This window comes from Ovis aries, chromosome 5 (genome assembly GCF_016772045.2).
Source record: "Ovis aries strain OAR_USU_Benz2616 breed Rambouillet chromosome 5, ARS-UI_Ramb_v3.0, whole genome shotgun sequence".
Classification (NCBI taxonomy): Eukaryota; Metazoa; Chordata; class Mammalia; order Artiodactyla; family Bovidae; genus Ovis; species Ovis aries.
The window spans coordinates 42,270,408-42,285,016 of record NC_056058.1 but is presented as its reverse complement, the minus strand read 5'-3'; the positions used below and the strand labels follow the sequence as shown (position 1 = coordinate 42,285,016).

The 14,609-nt window shown below is 40.5% G+C and overlaps 1 protein-coding gene across 2 annotated transcripts in view; it reads right to left on the bottom strand.

The window, feature by feature from the left end:
* The window catches only part of HSPA4 (heat shock protein family A (Hsp70) member 4), a 49,348-nt gene extending 35,009 nt beyond the window's left edge, over positions 1 to 14,339 (bottom strand). Inside the window, exons 1-3 of one of the 2 annotated variants that reach the window (XM_004008795.6) lie at positions 13,987 to 14,339; positions 4,580 to 4,637; positions 2,619 to 2,759 (exon numbers count right to left, since the gene is read on the bottom strand). In XM_004008795.6, coding sequence (XP_004008844.1) covers positions 2,619 to 2,759; positions 4,580 to 4,637; positions 13,987 to 14,093 — 306 coding nt within the window. In that variant the 5' untranslated portion in view covers positions 14,094 to 14,339. Of the gene's footprint in view, positions 1 to 1,285; positions 2,760 to 4,579; positions 4,638 to 13,986 lie in introns of those variants that run through there. The other variant, XM_012178480.5, reaches the window with a different exon arrangement.
* Positions 14,340 to 14,609: the final 270 nt, after the last annotated feature.

The following is a 14,609-nucleotide window of genomic DNA, read 5'->3' as shown; positions in this document are numbered from 1 at the left end:
ATCTTTCAGTGTCATATCTTTTCGCCTTTTCATATTTTCACGGGGCTCTCAAGGCAAGAATACTGAAGGGGTTTGCCATTCCCTTCTCCAGTGGACCACGTTTTGTCAGACCTCTCCACCATGACCCATCTGTCTTGGGTGGCCCTACACAGCATGGCTCATAGTTTCTCTGAGCTAGACAAGGCTGTGGTCCATGGGATCAGTTTGATTAGTTTTCTGTGATTGTGGTTTTCATTCTGTCTGCCCTCTGACAGGTAAGGATAAGAGGCTTAGGGAAGCTTCTGATGGGAGACAATGACTGTGGGGTAAACTGGGTCTTGTTCTGATGGGTAGGGCCATGCTCAGTAAATCTTTAATCCAATTTTCTGTCAATGAGCAGGGCTGTGTTCCCTCCCTGTTGTTTGACCAAACTGTTTGGGAGATCAAACTGTGGCGGAAGTAATGAAGGTAATGGTGACCTCCTTCAAAAGGTCCCACGCCTGCACTGCCACACTCAGTGTCCCCAACCCTGCAGCAGGCCACCGCCGACCCACACCTCCTCCAGAGACTCCTGGACACTCACAGGCAAGTCTGACTCAGTCTCTTGTAGGGTCACTACTACTCTCATCTGGCATCCATGAAGACCACTATGTAAATGGTATGTTCTGACCACCAACAAAACTTAAGACAACTACCTGGGAAGAAGCGAACTGGTGTATAGCTCCCCATAACCCACACTGCCCCTCCATTAAAGGGCCTGGTGGTGGAAACTATTTTACCATCTGACATACTATGTATATTTTACTTTGCTCACTGTGTTGACTTTATAATCATCACCTCAATTAGGATCCAATCTAAGGTAATAGTTTTTGTCAGATCGGTTCACTGTTGACTCGATGGAACTGAGTTTGAGCAAGCTCCAAGAGTTGGTGATGGACAGGGAAGCCTGGCATGCTGCAGTCCGTGGGGTCACAAAGAGTCGGACACGACTGAGCGGCTAAACTGACTATTCACTGTCTTAGCCCCAACATCAAGGACACACCTGACAAAATAAATAACTGCTGACACCTTCAAGATATCCTACACCCTGCATAAAGGTATGAAATTCTGACAAGTTTCAAACTGTAAATGCAGAAAAGACTGGCTGAGGTAAGGTCCTATTCCACGTCCATACTTCCCAACTACAATACAGACCAAAAATGTCAACTCTGTACATTTAGCTCCTGCTCCACCTTGAACACCATCTTCTCACCTTCTCCCTCCCAAACCCAACCATAATTTATTCTGGTTTAGAACAGTTTCTCACCTTACTGAATATAGATGGGAAAATAATCCTCCCGGTGAGCCTCTTTCAAGGCTACCTCTTCTTTTCTCATATAAGTCTTCCAAAATTCCTCCAGCCTCATACTTGGATCCACAGGTGTTCTCCCTAGTCTCTTCCTCCCTTGGCTCTTCGGACTAAATCTGCCAATGCCCACCCTATTTCTTCCATAACTATTAAGTAATCCTCATTTCCTCATCTCCATTTCTTTTCCTCCTCTGCACTTCTTATCCATCATTAGGCCCTTTAAAACTGTTTTAAAAAATTACTGCTGAAAATACCCTAAGTAAACCCAGTGATCATTTTTCAGTTATCAGAATTCTTTACTTTCAAATTCAACTGAGTTCTCAGTTACAACCGCAAAACTGACTATCTTTTTCCCACAATTTTCAACATCTCTTGGACTTGAACCTGTTCCCATGATCCTTAGTTCTCCAAATGGGGTGTCTCAAACATCAAATCTCCTTTCCCTAAACTCAGTTGTCTGGAAAGCTCAAACATACTTCTGGATTCCTCTTATGACCTGAGTGCAAGAGACAGATGTGTTCACCACCCATCGCTCAGCCTCTCATCTTTTTCGAATGGTCAGCTCACACCATGCTTCACAAAGAGATTCTCCTAGATGTTCCAGAGATAGCAAAGACTAAACTTCCTTTTCTCCAAAAAAACACCACCGCTTTCCAATCCTACTGTCAAGAGTATGACTACATATCTGGGAGTAACTTTAAAGTTGATTTCTTTTCTTGCTCTTCCAGTGATCACTCACTAAAATCATAACAGAAAGACTACTGGGAAGACTGCTGCATTAGAAAACAAGACAAGAAGTTAACTTCACATCATCACCACCTATCTGTCCAACCCCTATTAACAGTGCTACCTATGGCTCCCAAATAAAAGCCAGATCATTTAAAAAACCATTGCCAAATGGTCTTCACCAGCAAGACTTTCCAAAGCATTTGTAACAATTTTCATTACAACTTAAAACTAGAATGGTATGATATATTGATCTGATAACATTCTCAAGGGCTTCCCTGATAGCCCAGTTGGTAAAGAATCCACCTGCAATGCAGGAGACTCCAGTTCGATTCCAGGATCAGGAAGATCTGCTGGCAAAGGGTTAGGCTATCCGCTCTAGTATTCTTGGACTTCCCTTGTGGCTCAGCTGGTAAAGAATCCACTTGCAGTATGGGAGACCTGGGTTTGACCCCTAGGTTGGGAAGATCCCCTAGAGGAGGGAATGGCTACTCACTTCTATACACTGATCTGATAACATAAAATACTGTATTTCAATCATAAGGCATTATCTTCAGAACCTTACCTTTATACCTGTTAACCCAGTGGCCAACTGCACAATATCATATGCAAGTTTGGATTTTTCTGCCTCCACAAATGGATCAGAGAATGCTCGGCCATGGAATCTTTTAAATCCTTGGACTGTGTTCTTTGCATTGGAAATTACCTAAGAGAAAGGATATCAGAGTTAAAGAGTAGAAAGACTATTATAACAGCAATTAAATTGGGGGGGAGATTCAAAAATCTCAGGATTAAATTAGAATCCTTTTCATGCCACAACCTTTCCTTCCTAGTTTGTTTCCTCCAGCACTAAACCTTTCTAAATGATGCCTTCTGAAGTGAGGAGTGATGAACCTATACAGGTCACATAGTGGCAGGCTAGGACCAGAGCCCAGTTTGTCTTACTTCCTCAGTAAGACAGATCATTACCCTTCATACTTCTAATGAACCTTTATATTAAATAATTTTCATCTTTTAAAAATTACCTGTAGTTTGTGATTCAAACTTCCCAGGAGTCAATCCAACAGTATATATTAATCCAGTTATCCTAGTGAATGAAACTTACCATAAAGAAAAAACAGATGACACTAAGCCCACAAAGACAAATGCAGATAAACTGACACAGTATTATTTATCACAACAGAAAACTGGAAAGAGCCTAGAGGGTCAATGACAGGGAAATGAGTAAATAAATTATAGTCTATCCATACAATGGACAAATTATTTTAGAAGTCTGGAGACAAGTATCTATATGATATGATGTCACCTTCTTAGAGTGGGGGAGAAAAACACTTATATGCTTATAATATAAAAGGTTACACATTAAGATAGTAACAGTAATTTTTGGACAGTGGTAGGATGCTAACTTCTAAATGCCTTATACTCGTACACCTGCATTTCCTAATTTATCTCTAACAAAAACTACTGTACTTTATGAAAAAAATGCTGGCAAAGATATTCAAAAACTGAAAATGAATTTCTGCTCAAGACTTATGGACTCTTCTTCCCAATGCAGGAGTGCAACAAGTCCCAAGGAAAAACAACAACAGAGCTCCTCTGAATCCAATATGTCAAAGGCACAAACAGAAGTTCTTTTGTAAAACAATATGAAGCCTCCAAAGTCAGGCTCTGCTTCAGTAAGCTGCCAAGAAATTCAATACCACAATAACTATGTCAACCTAGAACTAGGCAGCCAGTTTAGTATAACAACTATTCTCAATAATGAAAGCAAGTTTAAAACCAAAACAGCTCTGTATTTGCTACCTGCTGTCTCCTAAAACATCTTGAACTTTCTGCAACTTATAAAACACCCAATTTAATTAAAAATCAATTGGTTAAGCACCATTTGGTGGGGGCTTATAAATCTTAGGCCCAGACTGGTCCAGAAAGACAGTTATCATTCTATTATGTTGCTCCAGACTGAACTATAGAAAGATCTAACATGGAACTCCTTAATTTTATAGCAACCTCAGGCACTGAGGAAAATACAACTCTTCAAGTTCTGCTGCTCTGCTTACTGAGAAACAAGCAAATAAGTCAGGCTCCTGGTTTAAAAGTAAACTAATGGTAAATGTGTTTCTCCAAGTATGCTTTCCTTCCTTGAGAACCCTGATCAACAAGGTCAAATCTAGAGACAACACTGACCCTAAATATGAGTAAGATGGAAATTCAACAAGACAGATTTTACCGATTATTTTAAATATCCGGGGGGAAAAATTGTTAACAACAACTCAGGAACAAGTAAAACCTTGCATTAACAGTGTCTAGGTAAAACACATCCTGGTAGTTTGCATTAAACAGACCACTGTTCGTGCTATTTTAAAAAGCTGTTTGCTTCTCACTCAGGTACATGAGAATAGGTTTGTCTCTCAGTTGTACACGTAGGGGCTCCCAGTGCTCCACACACAATGGGCACCGAAAAGAGCTCCTGCATGTGAAGGATGGATCAACCACAGAAATAAGTAAGAAAAAAAAACAGAACTCTACCTGGCTTTTAGCTGCTGCTCCAATTGAGCGATTCTTAGGTCCAAAAGAAATGCAAGCCCTAAAAGATAAAACAAACATTTAAGCATTAAACCTTACTGCAACATTACATCCAAAACCAGAGCAGACAAGATTTCTGAGCCTCAGCCAAAAAGCCCTGTTTTTTTAACTGCATACAATAAGTCTATGATTTTGACCTTTCTACTGAGTAAAACTGTCCACGGAATGCACTGCTTCTTAGAATAATGGGAATTCTGTCACTGAGATGTTGAAGCACAAGTCTGATATGACCATCTGTCTAAAATACTAGAGAAAGGTGGACTAAACCAGTCTCCACTATCCTAATTCTTCAAGTCTGGTGTTCAAAATTCCAACATAAAATAATATGCTGTCATATTAACACATCAATTAAATGTTCTTTGTGTTTTAGAAACAGCTCATAACTTCGCCAAGAAAGTAGTCTACAAGCCCTGAAAACAACTCTTATCTTATTGTAAATATATGGGAAGTTGTTTTTCTACTAGTTTTCAAGGACTCAATTTTTCTTTTTTTAAAAAAAGACAATTTCTGACAAGGAACTTCATTCCCACTTCTGAACACATTCCTCCAAATCAATTCATATACTGCCTGCTGGTTTCACCTATATGACACTTATTTTAGGAAGCAAAATTTATACCTGCTTAAAGGTATAAATACTTTAAAATACCGTGTTTAAGCTTAGAAAGTCAGTTATATTTGGGAGTTGATGCCTTTGTTATCACGGCCTCTATGCTTCTCCCTGTGTTTCCCTTGCCTGTGTTCCCTTTACTCTCATATTCTTATGTTGCCTCCCTTTCCAGGGGCAGATTTCTCTCAAACTAAGATCAAATTCACCCATGCCACCCAAAAAATTCTAAAAGACAAAGTTGTTCCCAGAGTCCATTTCCCCCTCAGGTTAGTAAACCCTTCTACTCCTACATAATTACTAAAGTAATAAATTGCTTATGTGCACTATCTTATTTAATCCTCATAAGCACCCTATCTTATTTCTACCGTATAGAAGAGGAAACTGAGTCCATAAAAAGGTATTATAGGTAAATGCACCCCAAGTCATAAAATCTGAAAACAACAGGAGTCAGGACTATAGATCATTTCTCCACTAGCTAGCTTTCATCTCCCTAGCCTCCCTGGACCCCTAATTTTTCTAATTTAGTGGAATGAGGAGGAATGAAAGCTCTGGCGCCATACTGCCTTGGTCCAAATCTGACACAATTAAATAGAACCATTTCACTTAGATAAACTTACTCTGTGCCTCAACAGCCCTTTCCAAGTCCCAGAGCAGTTATAGGCAGCTATGCCCTGTATCCATACAGCACAGTCTGGGATCTCATGAGATTTCCTAAGAACTCTAAGCTCTACAGGCCAGGAACATGCTGGGAGAGCCCTTCAAGAAGCACAGGTGTCAAGATCAGCCTTCCTGCAAATAGACGACCTATCACTTTAAAAAAAAATTTCCTGAGTACTTACACTTACCTGTCTCTCCTATGGTGGTGCTAGAACCTGCCTGTCAATGTGGCAGATAACAGACGTGGGTTCGATCCCTGGGTCATGAAGATCCCCTGGAGGAGGGCACAGCAACCCACTCCAGTATTCTTGCCTGGAGAATCCCATGGACAGAAGAGCCTGGAGAGCTCCAGTCCATAAGGTCGCAAAGAGTCGAACACGACCGAGTGACTGAACACACATGCATATCACAGCCCATAGAGCCCTTTAGGAAACTGCCCACTGTAATCTCATCCACTCCACTCACCCTCTCCACTGCTTCTAGCCTATACATGCAAACATACATCTTTCCAAAAGCCATCAGATCTGAATTTCTAAGATGTATCCCAACAAAACTAAAAGCCCATATTATTCATCTTTGTTTCCTGCAGCCGTTTTCAAACCTTCATCTCCTCAAAACAGGACAAGCTCTAAGCATGAAAAAATTAATGTCCCCAACTTTACTGTATGTCCTATTGAAGGTTTAATTTTCTGTTCTACCTTGGTAACTGTTTTGCTTCTACTTATCTTCCAAACAAAATGAATTACCATCAAATAGTGTCCAGATTCCTTAATGCAGAACTTAAGGCCTCTCATAATTCCAACCCCACTCCCATTTTCCAGCTGCATCTCATGCACACTGTGCCTCAACACAAGTCAGGCAGTCTTCCAATCTTCCTGCTTTGCTCTATCACTCTCACCACCTGAAATGCCCTGGTCCTTCTAAATCTCACTCATTTCCCAGAAACAGCACACACTTTGTGATGTTTGTGATGCATTCCCAATTCCTCTCAAGTAAAAGTTAATCACTTCAACCTCTTACAACTTACTGGACTTTGGGCAATGCAAATGTCCACCATCACGCAATGTTCTACTGTGCAGAGATGCTCCAAGCAATGTTCTGTTTGAAGTCAGTTAACATTTTCACCTACCCTTAAAAACGACATATCCTTAACAGTAATAGTTTGCAAGTGTCTCATAGATTTTGAAAGGCCGAATACAAGTCTGTCTCAGTTCAAATTATTCATCCTCTTATTTGTCTATGCATGCACATGCTACAAACAGTTCCCCACTTCTGCTACAAAGCAATCAAATCTTACTAATGGAACATCAATCTTTACCACATAATATAGCACACACCTCAAACAAAGCATAGCTCTTGTAAAGTATTGGCAGAGTTCACACTCTTGTCATATTGTAGAAAATCACTAATATATTATTATATAACGTTTACATTCTAAAACAAGTTCTGTAACAAGCCAACTATTACACTACGGAAAGAAATCCTTGGCTTTTCCACTCTATCAACTTGACTGAGTACAACATATGTACAGTTTGAAGGGGAAAAAAAAGGGCTCAGGCTCTAGAATTAGACAGTATGAGTCTGTCTGAATCCCTTCTCTAGCTTTCAAGCTGTGTGACCTGTGGTATTTACCGTCTCTGAAATTCAATTTGCTCATCTCTAAAATAGGGAGGATTACATATGGTTGCTCTAAGGACTAAATTTGTTGATCCACTTTTGAAAGTGAAAGTGAAAGTCGCTCAGTCATGTCCAACTCTGTGGGACCCCATGGACTGTACAATCCATTGGAACTCTCCAGGCCAGAATACTGGAGTGGATAGCCTTTCCCTTCTCCAGCAGATCTTCCCGACCCAGGAATTGATCCTAATCGAATCGGATCCTGCATTGCAAGCCGATTCTGTACCAACTGAGGTATCAGAGATCCACTTATAAAGGGCTTTATTATCAGAGACTGGCACATCATAAATAATAATAGCTATTATTAATCCTCCAACAATTGCAAGTTTTATACAAAAAACATACCAACTAAGGAGTTCCCCAATGGCTTAGTGGTTAGCATTCAGGGTTTTCACTGCGGTGGCCTGGGTTTAATCACTAGTCAAGGAACTGAGATTCCACAAGCTGAGCAGATGACCAAAACAAGATGAAAATATACCAAATAGTTTGCCCTGAAAGTTCTACTTCACCTTCTCAAACTATTTACTAAAACCCACTCAGTCATCTTTAAATCATAAGAAATAAAAATTCTACCATTTCCTTCTCAATAGGACAACTGAATGAGATCAGTATGTTAAACAGCACTAACCGCAGAGGTTTTTCAACTACAAGCTTACAAATACTTAAATATGAAAAGGGTCCAAAAAGATTACCTCAGATACTGGGGCCACCACTAGAACAATCTCATTGCAGAAAATTAGCAAAGTGTAAAGAATAAAGTAAGTATTATCAGCAACTCCACAACCAAAACCCTCCCCCCATAAATGGCCACCACTACCATTTAGGTAAATATTCCTATGCAATCCTAATAAGTAATTATTTTAAAAACAGAAGCTACATACCCCCAGTAAATTTCTCAACAAACATGCTCTAAAATCTTCAGTAACTGAATAATTCTGTCCGAGTTTTGATAGCGAACCAGATATTTAAAGTAAACATGTACCACTTACCACTCACCAGGACAAAATTTGCACACAGCCTATATGGAGTCCCCATGTATGGCAGGAAGCCCTTCATCCAAGCAGGTCAAGTTCTCTTGTTCTACAGCTTTCATTGCTGAACCTTTCTATGCCAGGCAGTGCACTAAGCATTCTACATTTGCTTCTCCCACACACTCTGAGAAAAGAACTATTACTGACCCTACTTTGTAAATGAAGAATTGAATAAAGTCGTTATGTGCCTAGAAACATAACTAGAGTCCAGCATTCAAAATCAGGACTCTCAAACTCCAAATCCTATCCATAAACATACTTTTGTAACGCTTACCAAACCCTCTAGATTTATCCCTACTTCTATGCCTTCACTGAGACTGTCCCAATCCAGGCTCCGTTATTCTAACCCTATTTGCAAGTCCCAGTCCTGCCTTTCCATATCACCCATCCCCCACTAATGCTCCCTCTCCATTTAACTTGTACTTAATTAAGGTATGTACTTAATAACTTCACCCATAATTATACTCTACCCTTATTCTATTTACTGTTGCTTTCATACTTCCAACTAGACTGATTGCAAGAGCCCTCCACAGCAGGGCTCTTTATCTTACACTTCCTCTATATTCCACACAAGGCTAACTTAACGCTGCTAAGAACAGTAGTACTCAAGACACTTGCTACTTGACTGATACTACTTTTCCTCCATTCCAAATTACAGGTTGACATCAAAAATCAAGTTCAAGACATCTCTGTTCTAGTCTTTAAGTCCTAGAAAAAATTATCCATTTAAACTAGGTAACAATGTTGTTCTCCTTCCTGGGTATGAGATACCACTGACCAAACATTTATGCACATTCTAATAGGATATTACCAACAGCTGCAACCAGCACAGATCCTTAAAAGGTAGCTTCATGTTTATATGTGTGTGTGGAACTGTTCTCAGGATAAAGTCAGCTGTTGCTCTAATTCAGTGTTTTAAACAATGTAAGAAAATGAGTTTTACAGAGAACCTACAAGAGTATTTAGACTATTAAATAAGAGATAATGGTGAAACTGGCATGAAAATGGTTACATTAATTAGTGTATCCCATGACCACTGTCTTAGCCCTGAGCTAGAAAGTACCCAAAACAGTATCAAACAGAACTCATACTTGCAAGCTATGCAGTTTCTAAAGAACTAAACTCCTGAGTCAATAAGATTTGAACATTAAAAGCTACATATCTGATAAGTGCTAAAGGCAAAGTTCCATACATTTCCTTTTACTGTCCCAATGTAGTCCGTCAATAAAGAGAAATAATAAAAAATACAAAAAGGTAATAAAAGCAGTATTAACAAACACTTAGGGAGTATTCTAAGTACTTTATGTAATTTTAACTCATAATCCTCACAAATTCCAGTGAAACAGAGAAATCACTTATGTTCCTGGTGTGAATTAATCTCTTAAATTTTTGTAAAGTATTCAGGCAATATGCACTGAAATTCTAGGCATATATATATCCTTTGTCCAACCACATCTGGGAATCTATCCAACAAAAATAAAAGTACAACATGCAAACATAAATATAAAAGACTATTTGTTGAAGATTATTTCTAATTGCAAAAATTTAGAAACCACCTCAACATTTGAGTAAAGCATGTTCAAGTCATAATATGGACTCATATACTTGAGGTGACTTCGTATTTACTGACTCTGAAAGTTGTCTAAAACATAAGTGAAATAGTTACAAAATACTGTATGATCCTATTTGTTTATACGGGTATATCTGTACATTTACAAATATAAATAAATATACATATATTTATATTTGTATAAATCTAGAAAAGTCATGAAATGATATATATATATGTATATAACAGCAAATAATTAGATAAGAAACAATTTTACTTAGTACTTTATTTTGTTGTTGTTGTGGCAAACAAGTATTTTGTTAAGTCAGGAAAAAAGTTATAATATCGGAAATCCAATTTAGAACCTGATGACAAAGCTCCTGTAGACTATGCCCACCAATTCTGTATACAAGCTTTTTAGTTCTTGAGTCTTTTTTAAAACTACTTTGATAACCTTCAAAATTATATATGGGAAGTGTAAGTAGTCTAAAGCTTTAGTTAACAAATCAACTTTCCTTTTCATTGAACCCAAAAGATCCAAGTCATCTTGCAGCTCTACACAGATCTACAACATTTATTAAAGACATTTAGTCTAGAGAGGAATGCTTTTCTTGCACAAATTACATATCAGAAGTTAATCTGCCAGTTAACCAGAACCTATACTTATTTTCAGCTTTCCCTCTCAAAGGTACTTATTGACAATTTCATCTCTTCAAATTCCTAATATATTGTTCTATTAGGAACTAAGTCCATGAAAATAATATAAATTATTCATACACAGAATGCTTTTCTTAGGTAACTCATCTCTACCCTATAAACTCTGCATAATGCAGTCCAACTCACTCCTGTAAAGTTTGGCAGTCTGTTAACATTTCAATTCCAAAGCTTTAAGGTTGTACTCTTCCTATTATAATAATCCAACTAAATATAAAAATAGGCTTTCCATCTTATACCAAAGCCTATGGTCATAAAATGTCAACACTCATAATTTAGAACTCCACAGTTTATCTCTAAGCCGCCCACACTTTCCTCCCGGTTCCATGCCAGTGGAGAGCAACAGCAACTCCCACGTGGACCAAATATTGCAGTAGCCTCATAAGTATCCTCGGGTGCAACAGGCTTCTCTCCCCCTTCTCAAATAAATCCACTCTCCACAAAAAAAAGCCAATCACATTTTTGAAGTATCAACTGAATCACCTCCCACAGCACCTAGATAAAAATCTATGATTTGCAATGCCTTACCATGATCTAATCCACCCTGCCTAACCTCTCTCTACATTCAGTTCAACATTTCAAAAGGCCAAAAGCCCCCCAGTAGAGTCAAACGTGCCAAGTTCAGGTCTTCCTCACCTGCTATTTCTTTTGCCTAAACAACTGTTGCTCACTCCCACCACAGATCTCCATGGTAAAACCCTATTCATCCTCCAGGTTACATCTTACATGACACTTTTTTAAGAATGCCTTCCACCACCCCTCATATCCACTTAAATTAGGTCCCCCATCACTGTTTTCCATACTTTCCCATCAGGGTCCTTACCACAGTCAGTAATTATACATTTAACATTTGGCTTTGCCCACCAGCCATGTGTCCATGATGGAAGGATCTTATTTGCTGAGAAAGCAAGGATCTCTTCCAGGTAAAATTCAACTAGCCCCTCAAAAATGGAAATCAAATCCTGTCGTACCCACACACTGAAATGAGTTATATCTACTGCCATACCACTCTGAACGCTCCTGATCTCATCTGAAATGCATTACTTTCATCATACCCAACCCTCCATTTCATTCCACTCTCACACTCAAGCAAATCTACATCAGTCCCTGTGTATGTTTGAGGTATAAATCCATGCTTTGGTTAATTACTTAAAAAAAAAAAAAAAAATCAACCTTTCTGCCCCCATGTTCTACTTAACCAAAGACTCCAAGGCAGAAATCGAAGCTAATCAAGATCATAGTTCAAAAATTACTTGAACATATGGCATCTAAGTTTCCAAGAGATATAAGGAAAACTATTTTTAAACAGACATTCTTTGTCACAATTACATGGTCTATCTATCCTTTCCTGAAACAACTCTTTCAGTTCCAAATAATGAGATTCACGGTAATTCTGTTACAGTTCCTATCTGTCTAAAGGAGAAAGATGGGGCATCATAATAGGCTAAAAAGAAAGGTCAGGAACATTTCATTCTAATACTTGATATTCTTACCTTTGGAGCTAAATAAAATATGCTCACTTCTAGGTGGTGAAAAGACCAAAAAGTTACATGATTAACTCAGTGCTCTAGTCCTTTTAACTTCTTGAGGAAAACTATCTCTACAGATGAAGCACAACAGGATCCAGAAAGACAGTAACAAATAGGAAATTAATGCTTAAATACTTAAAAAACTTCGTGTACAATACACTTGCCTGGAAATACAAATTAGACGCACTATTACAAACTATGAAGATGGGAGGGTGGGGGATTGGGTTGTGGCTCTTAATGAGTACAGGGTTTCTCTTGTGGGGAAAAGAAACCGTTAAAATTGTGTTGATAATTGCACAATTGTGACTACACTAAAAATCAATTGTACACTTTTAAAGAGTTAATTAACTGTACGGTATGTGAATTATATCTCATTAATGCTGTTAAAAACTACAAAATTGAGAAAGGAACATCAAACTGAGATTTTGAATCTGGGATGGGTTTTCGGGGAAGCACTTGGGTTAGGTCTAAAATAAGAGGTAGAAATCTGATAGGTTTAAGGAAAATGTTGTCAGTTTGGTAAACGGAGCAATCGAGTTGGCCAGAAATCTATCACCGAAGCTTAACAAAAATCAGGGCAAAAAAGGAGCCTTAGAACAGAGGCCCTTAATGAGACACAATGAGAACCAAACAAATAATACGAAACTTCTTAAAAGATTTTGTCCAAAAGGAAGACAATGATTGAAAGGTACCTCTAAGAATACAAGTAGATTCTTACTTACCCTATGCAAGGAAAAACGTGGGTGAGTCATTATTTTTTTTAGTGCTGTGTCTTTATTGGTCCCATAACTTACTATAGGTTCTTTTAAAAGCCAAAGTGAGCCCCTGAGTCATTCATTAACAATTGGGACCAACACCCTGGCTGGAATGTATATTACCGTAAAAGTGGAACGCTGTTGGGGTGGATGCGCACAGGATAGCAGAAAATGACAAAACACAGTTCAATACACTACTGAAGCGACGTGAAAAGCCAAAGTGAATGCAAAGGTATCCAAAAGGCATCGATTTTATTATATCTTTTTCGGAATCTTTCCGTGCCAAGCCAATCTTGAGATCTCCGGTGCTCCGACTCCCTCTCTTCCGGGCGCCACCCCACCCCCACTCACGTGGGACTCTGGCCGCTGCATGGTCTTACGCCTGCCGGCAGATGCCAGAAGCGGTTCAATTAAACTTTTATTAAGCGCTTGCTGTGTGCATAGCCCCGAACTCTGTGCTGGCCTGAAGAAACGTTAGTACACTCCGCGCCTACAATGTGCCTTCTAAAAGAGGGTCTCGGTCCATCCCACATCCCAGGCCTGCCTTCCCTCCAGTTCCTACCCATGGCCTCCGCTAGTCCAAGGAACCACTCACAGCCCTTGTTCGGCCGGCCAGTCACAGAAAAAAGGCGTCGCCCTTAGCGCAGACCCACAAGAAGGGTCGCAGCCCCTAATGACCTAAAACCCAATGGGGTTCCCCTACCAACCGGAGCCTCGGCTCGGAACGGAGGTGACTGGCCGGTCCGCGTTCCCCAAACCGCGAGGGTCACAGCCCGGACAAGCGCTACCTCCCCACCCCCAGTGCACGCGGCTAGCCTGGCCCACACTCACGGCGTGCAGCGGTCGCTGTACTCATTAGCGATCGTTTCGATGCCGCCGGCGCGGGCTACAGCGACGTAGCAGCTCTGGAACCCCAGGTCTATGCCCACCACCGACATGGCGCCGGCTACAGCTCAGGCTCCAGCCCAGGTCCGGCCGGCAAGAGAAGACACGGACCCCGGCGGGGCTGGCGCGCAGAAAGCTGGCCGCGTGGGACAGGGGGACCTGGGATAGTGGGGGACGTGCGAAGATCCACGCGAGAGCCTACGGTCTTGGAAAGAGGGCCGCGCTGAGGGCACTGCTCAGGCCGGCTCCGGCTCAGCGGCCGCACAGTGGGCGCCGGTAGCGGGGGCGGAGAAGATCTCGAAAGATCTCGTTGCGACGAGAGTAAAGCTGCAGCGCGAGAACTGAGAGGGAATGTTCTCGCGAGACCCCGTCTCAGCTGCCTTTCTTCCTGAGGCTCCGCCCCCCAGTTACGTACAAGAGTGCGTCAAGCCCAGGCCCAAGATACAGAGGAGCGACAGAGAAGCCGAAAGATAGTTGGGAGGCGGAGCTGGTCACTGAGCCTGCGCACAGAACGCTCCGCAACACTCCCTGCAGCGGTAAAGAGCAGTGGAGCACCTCCTTTCCTGTAG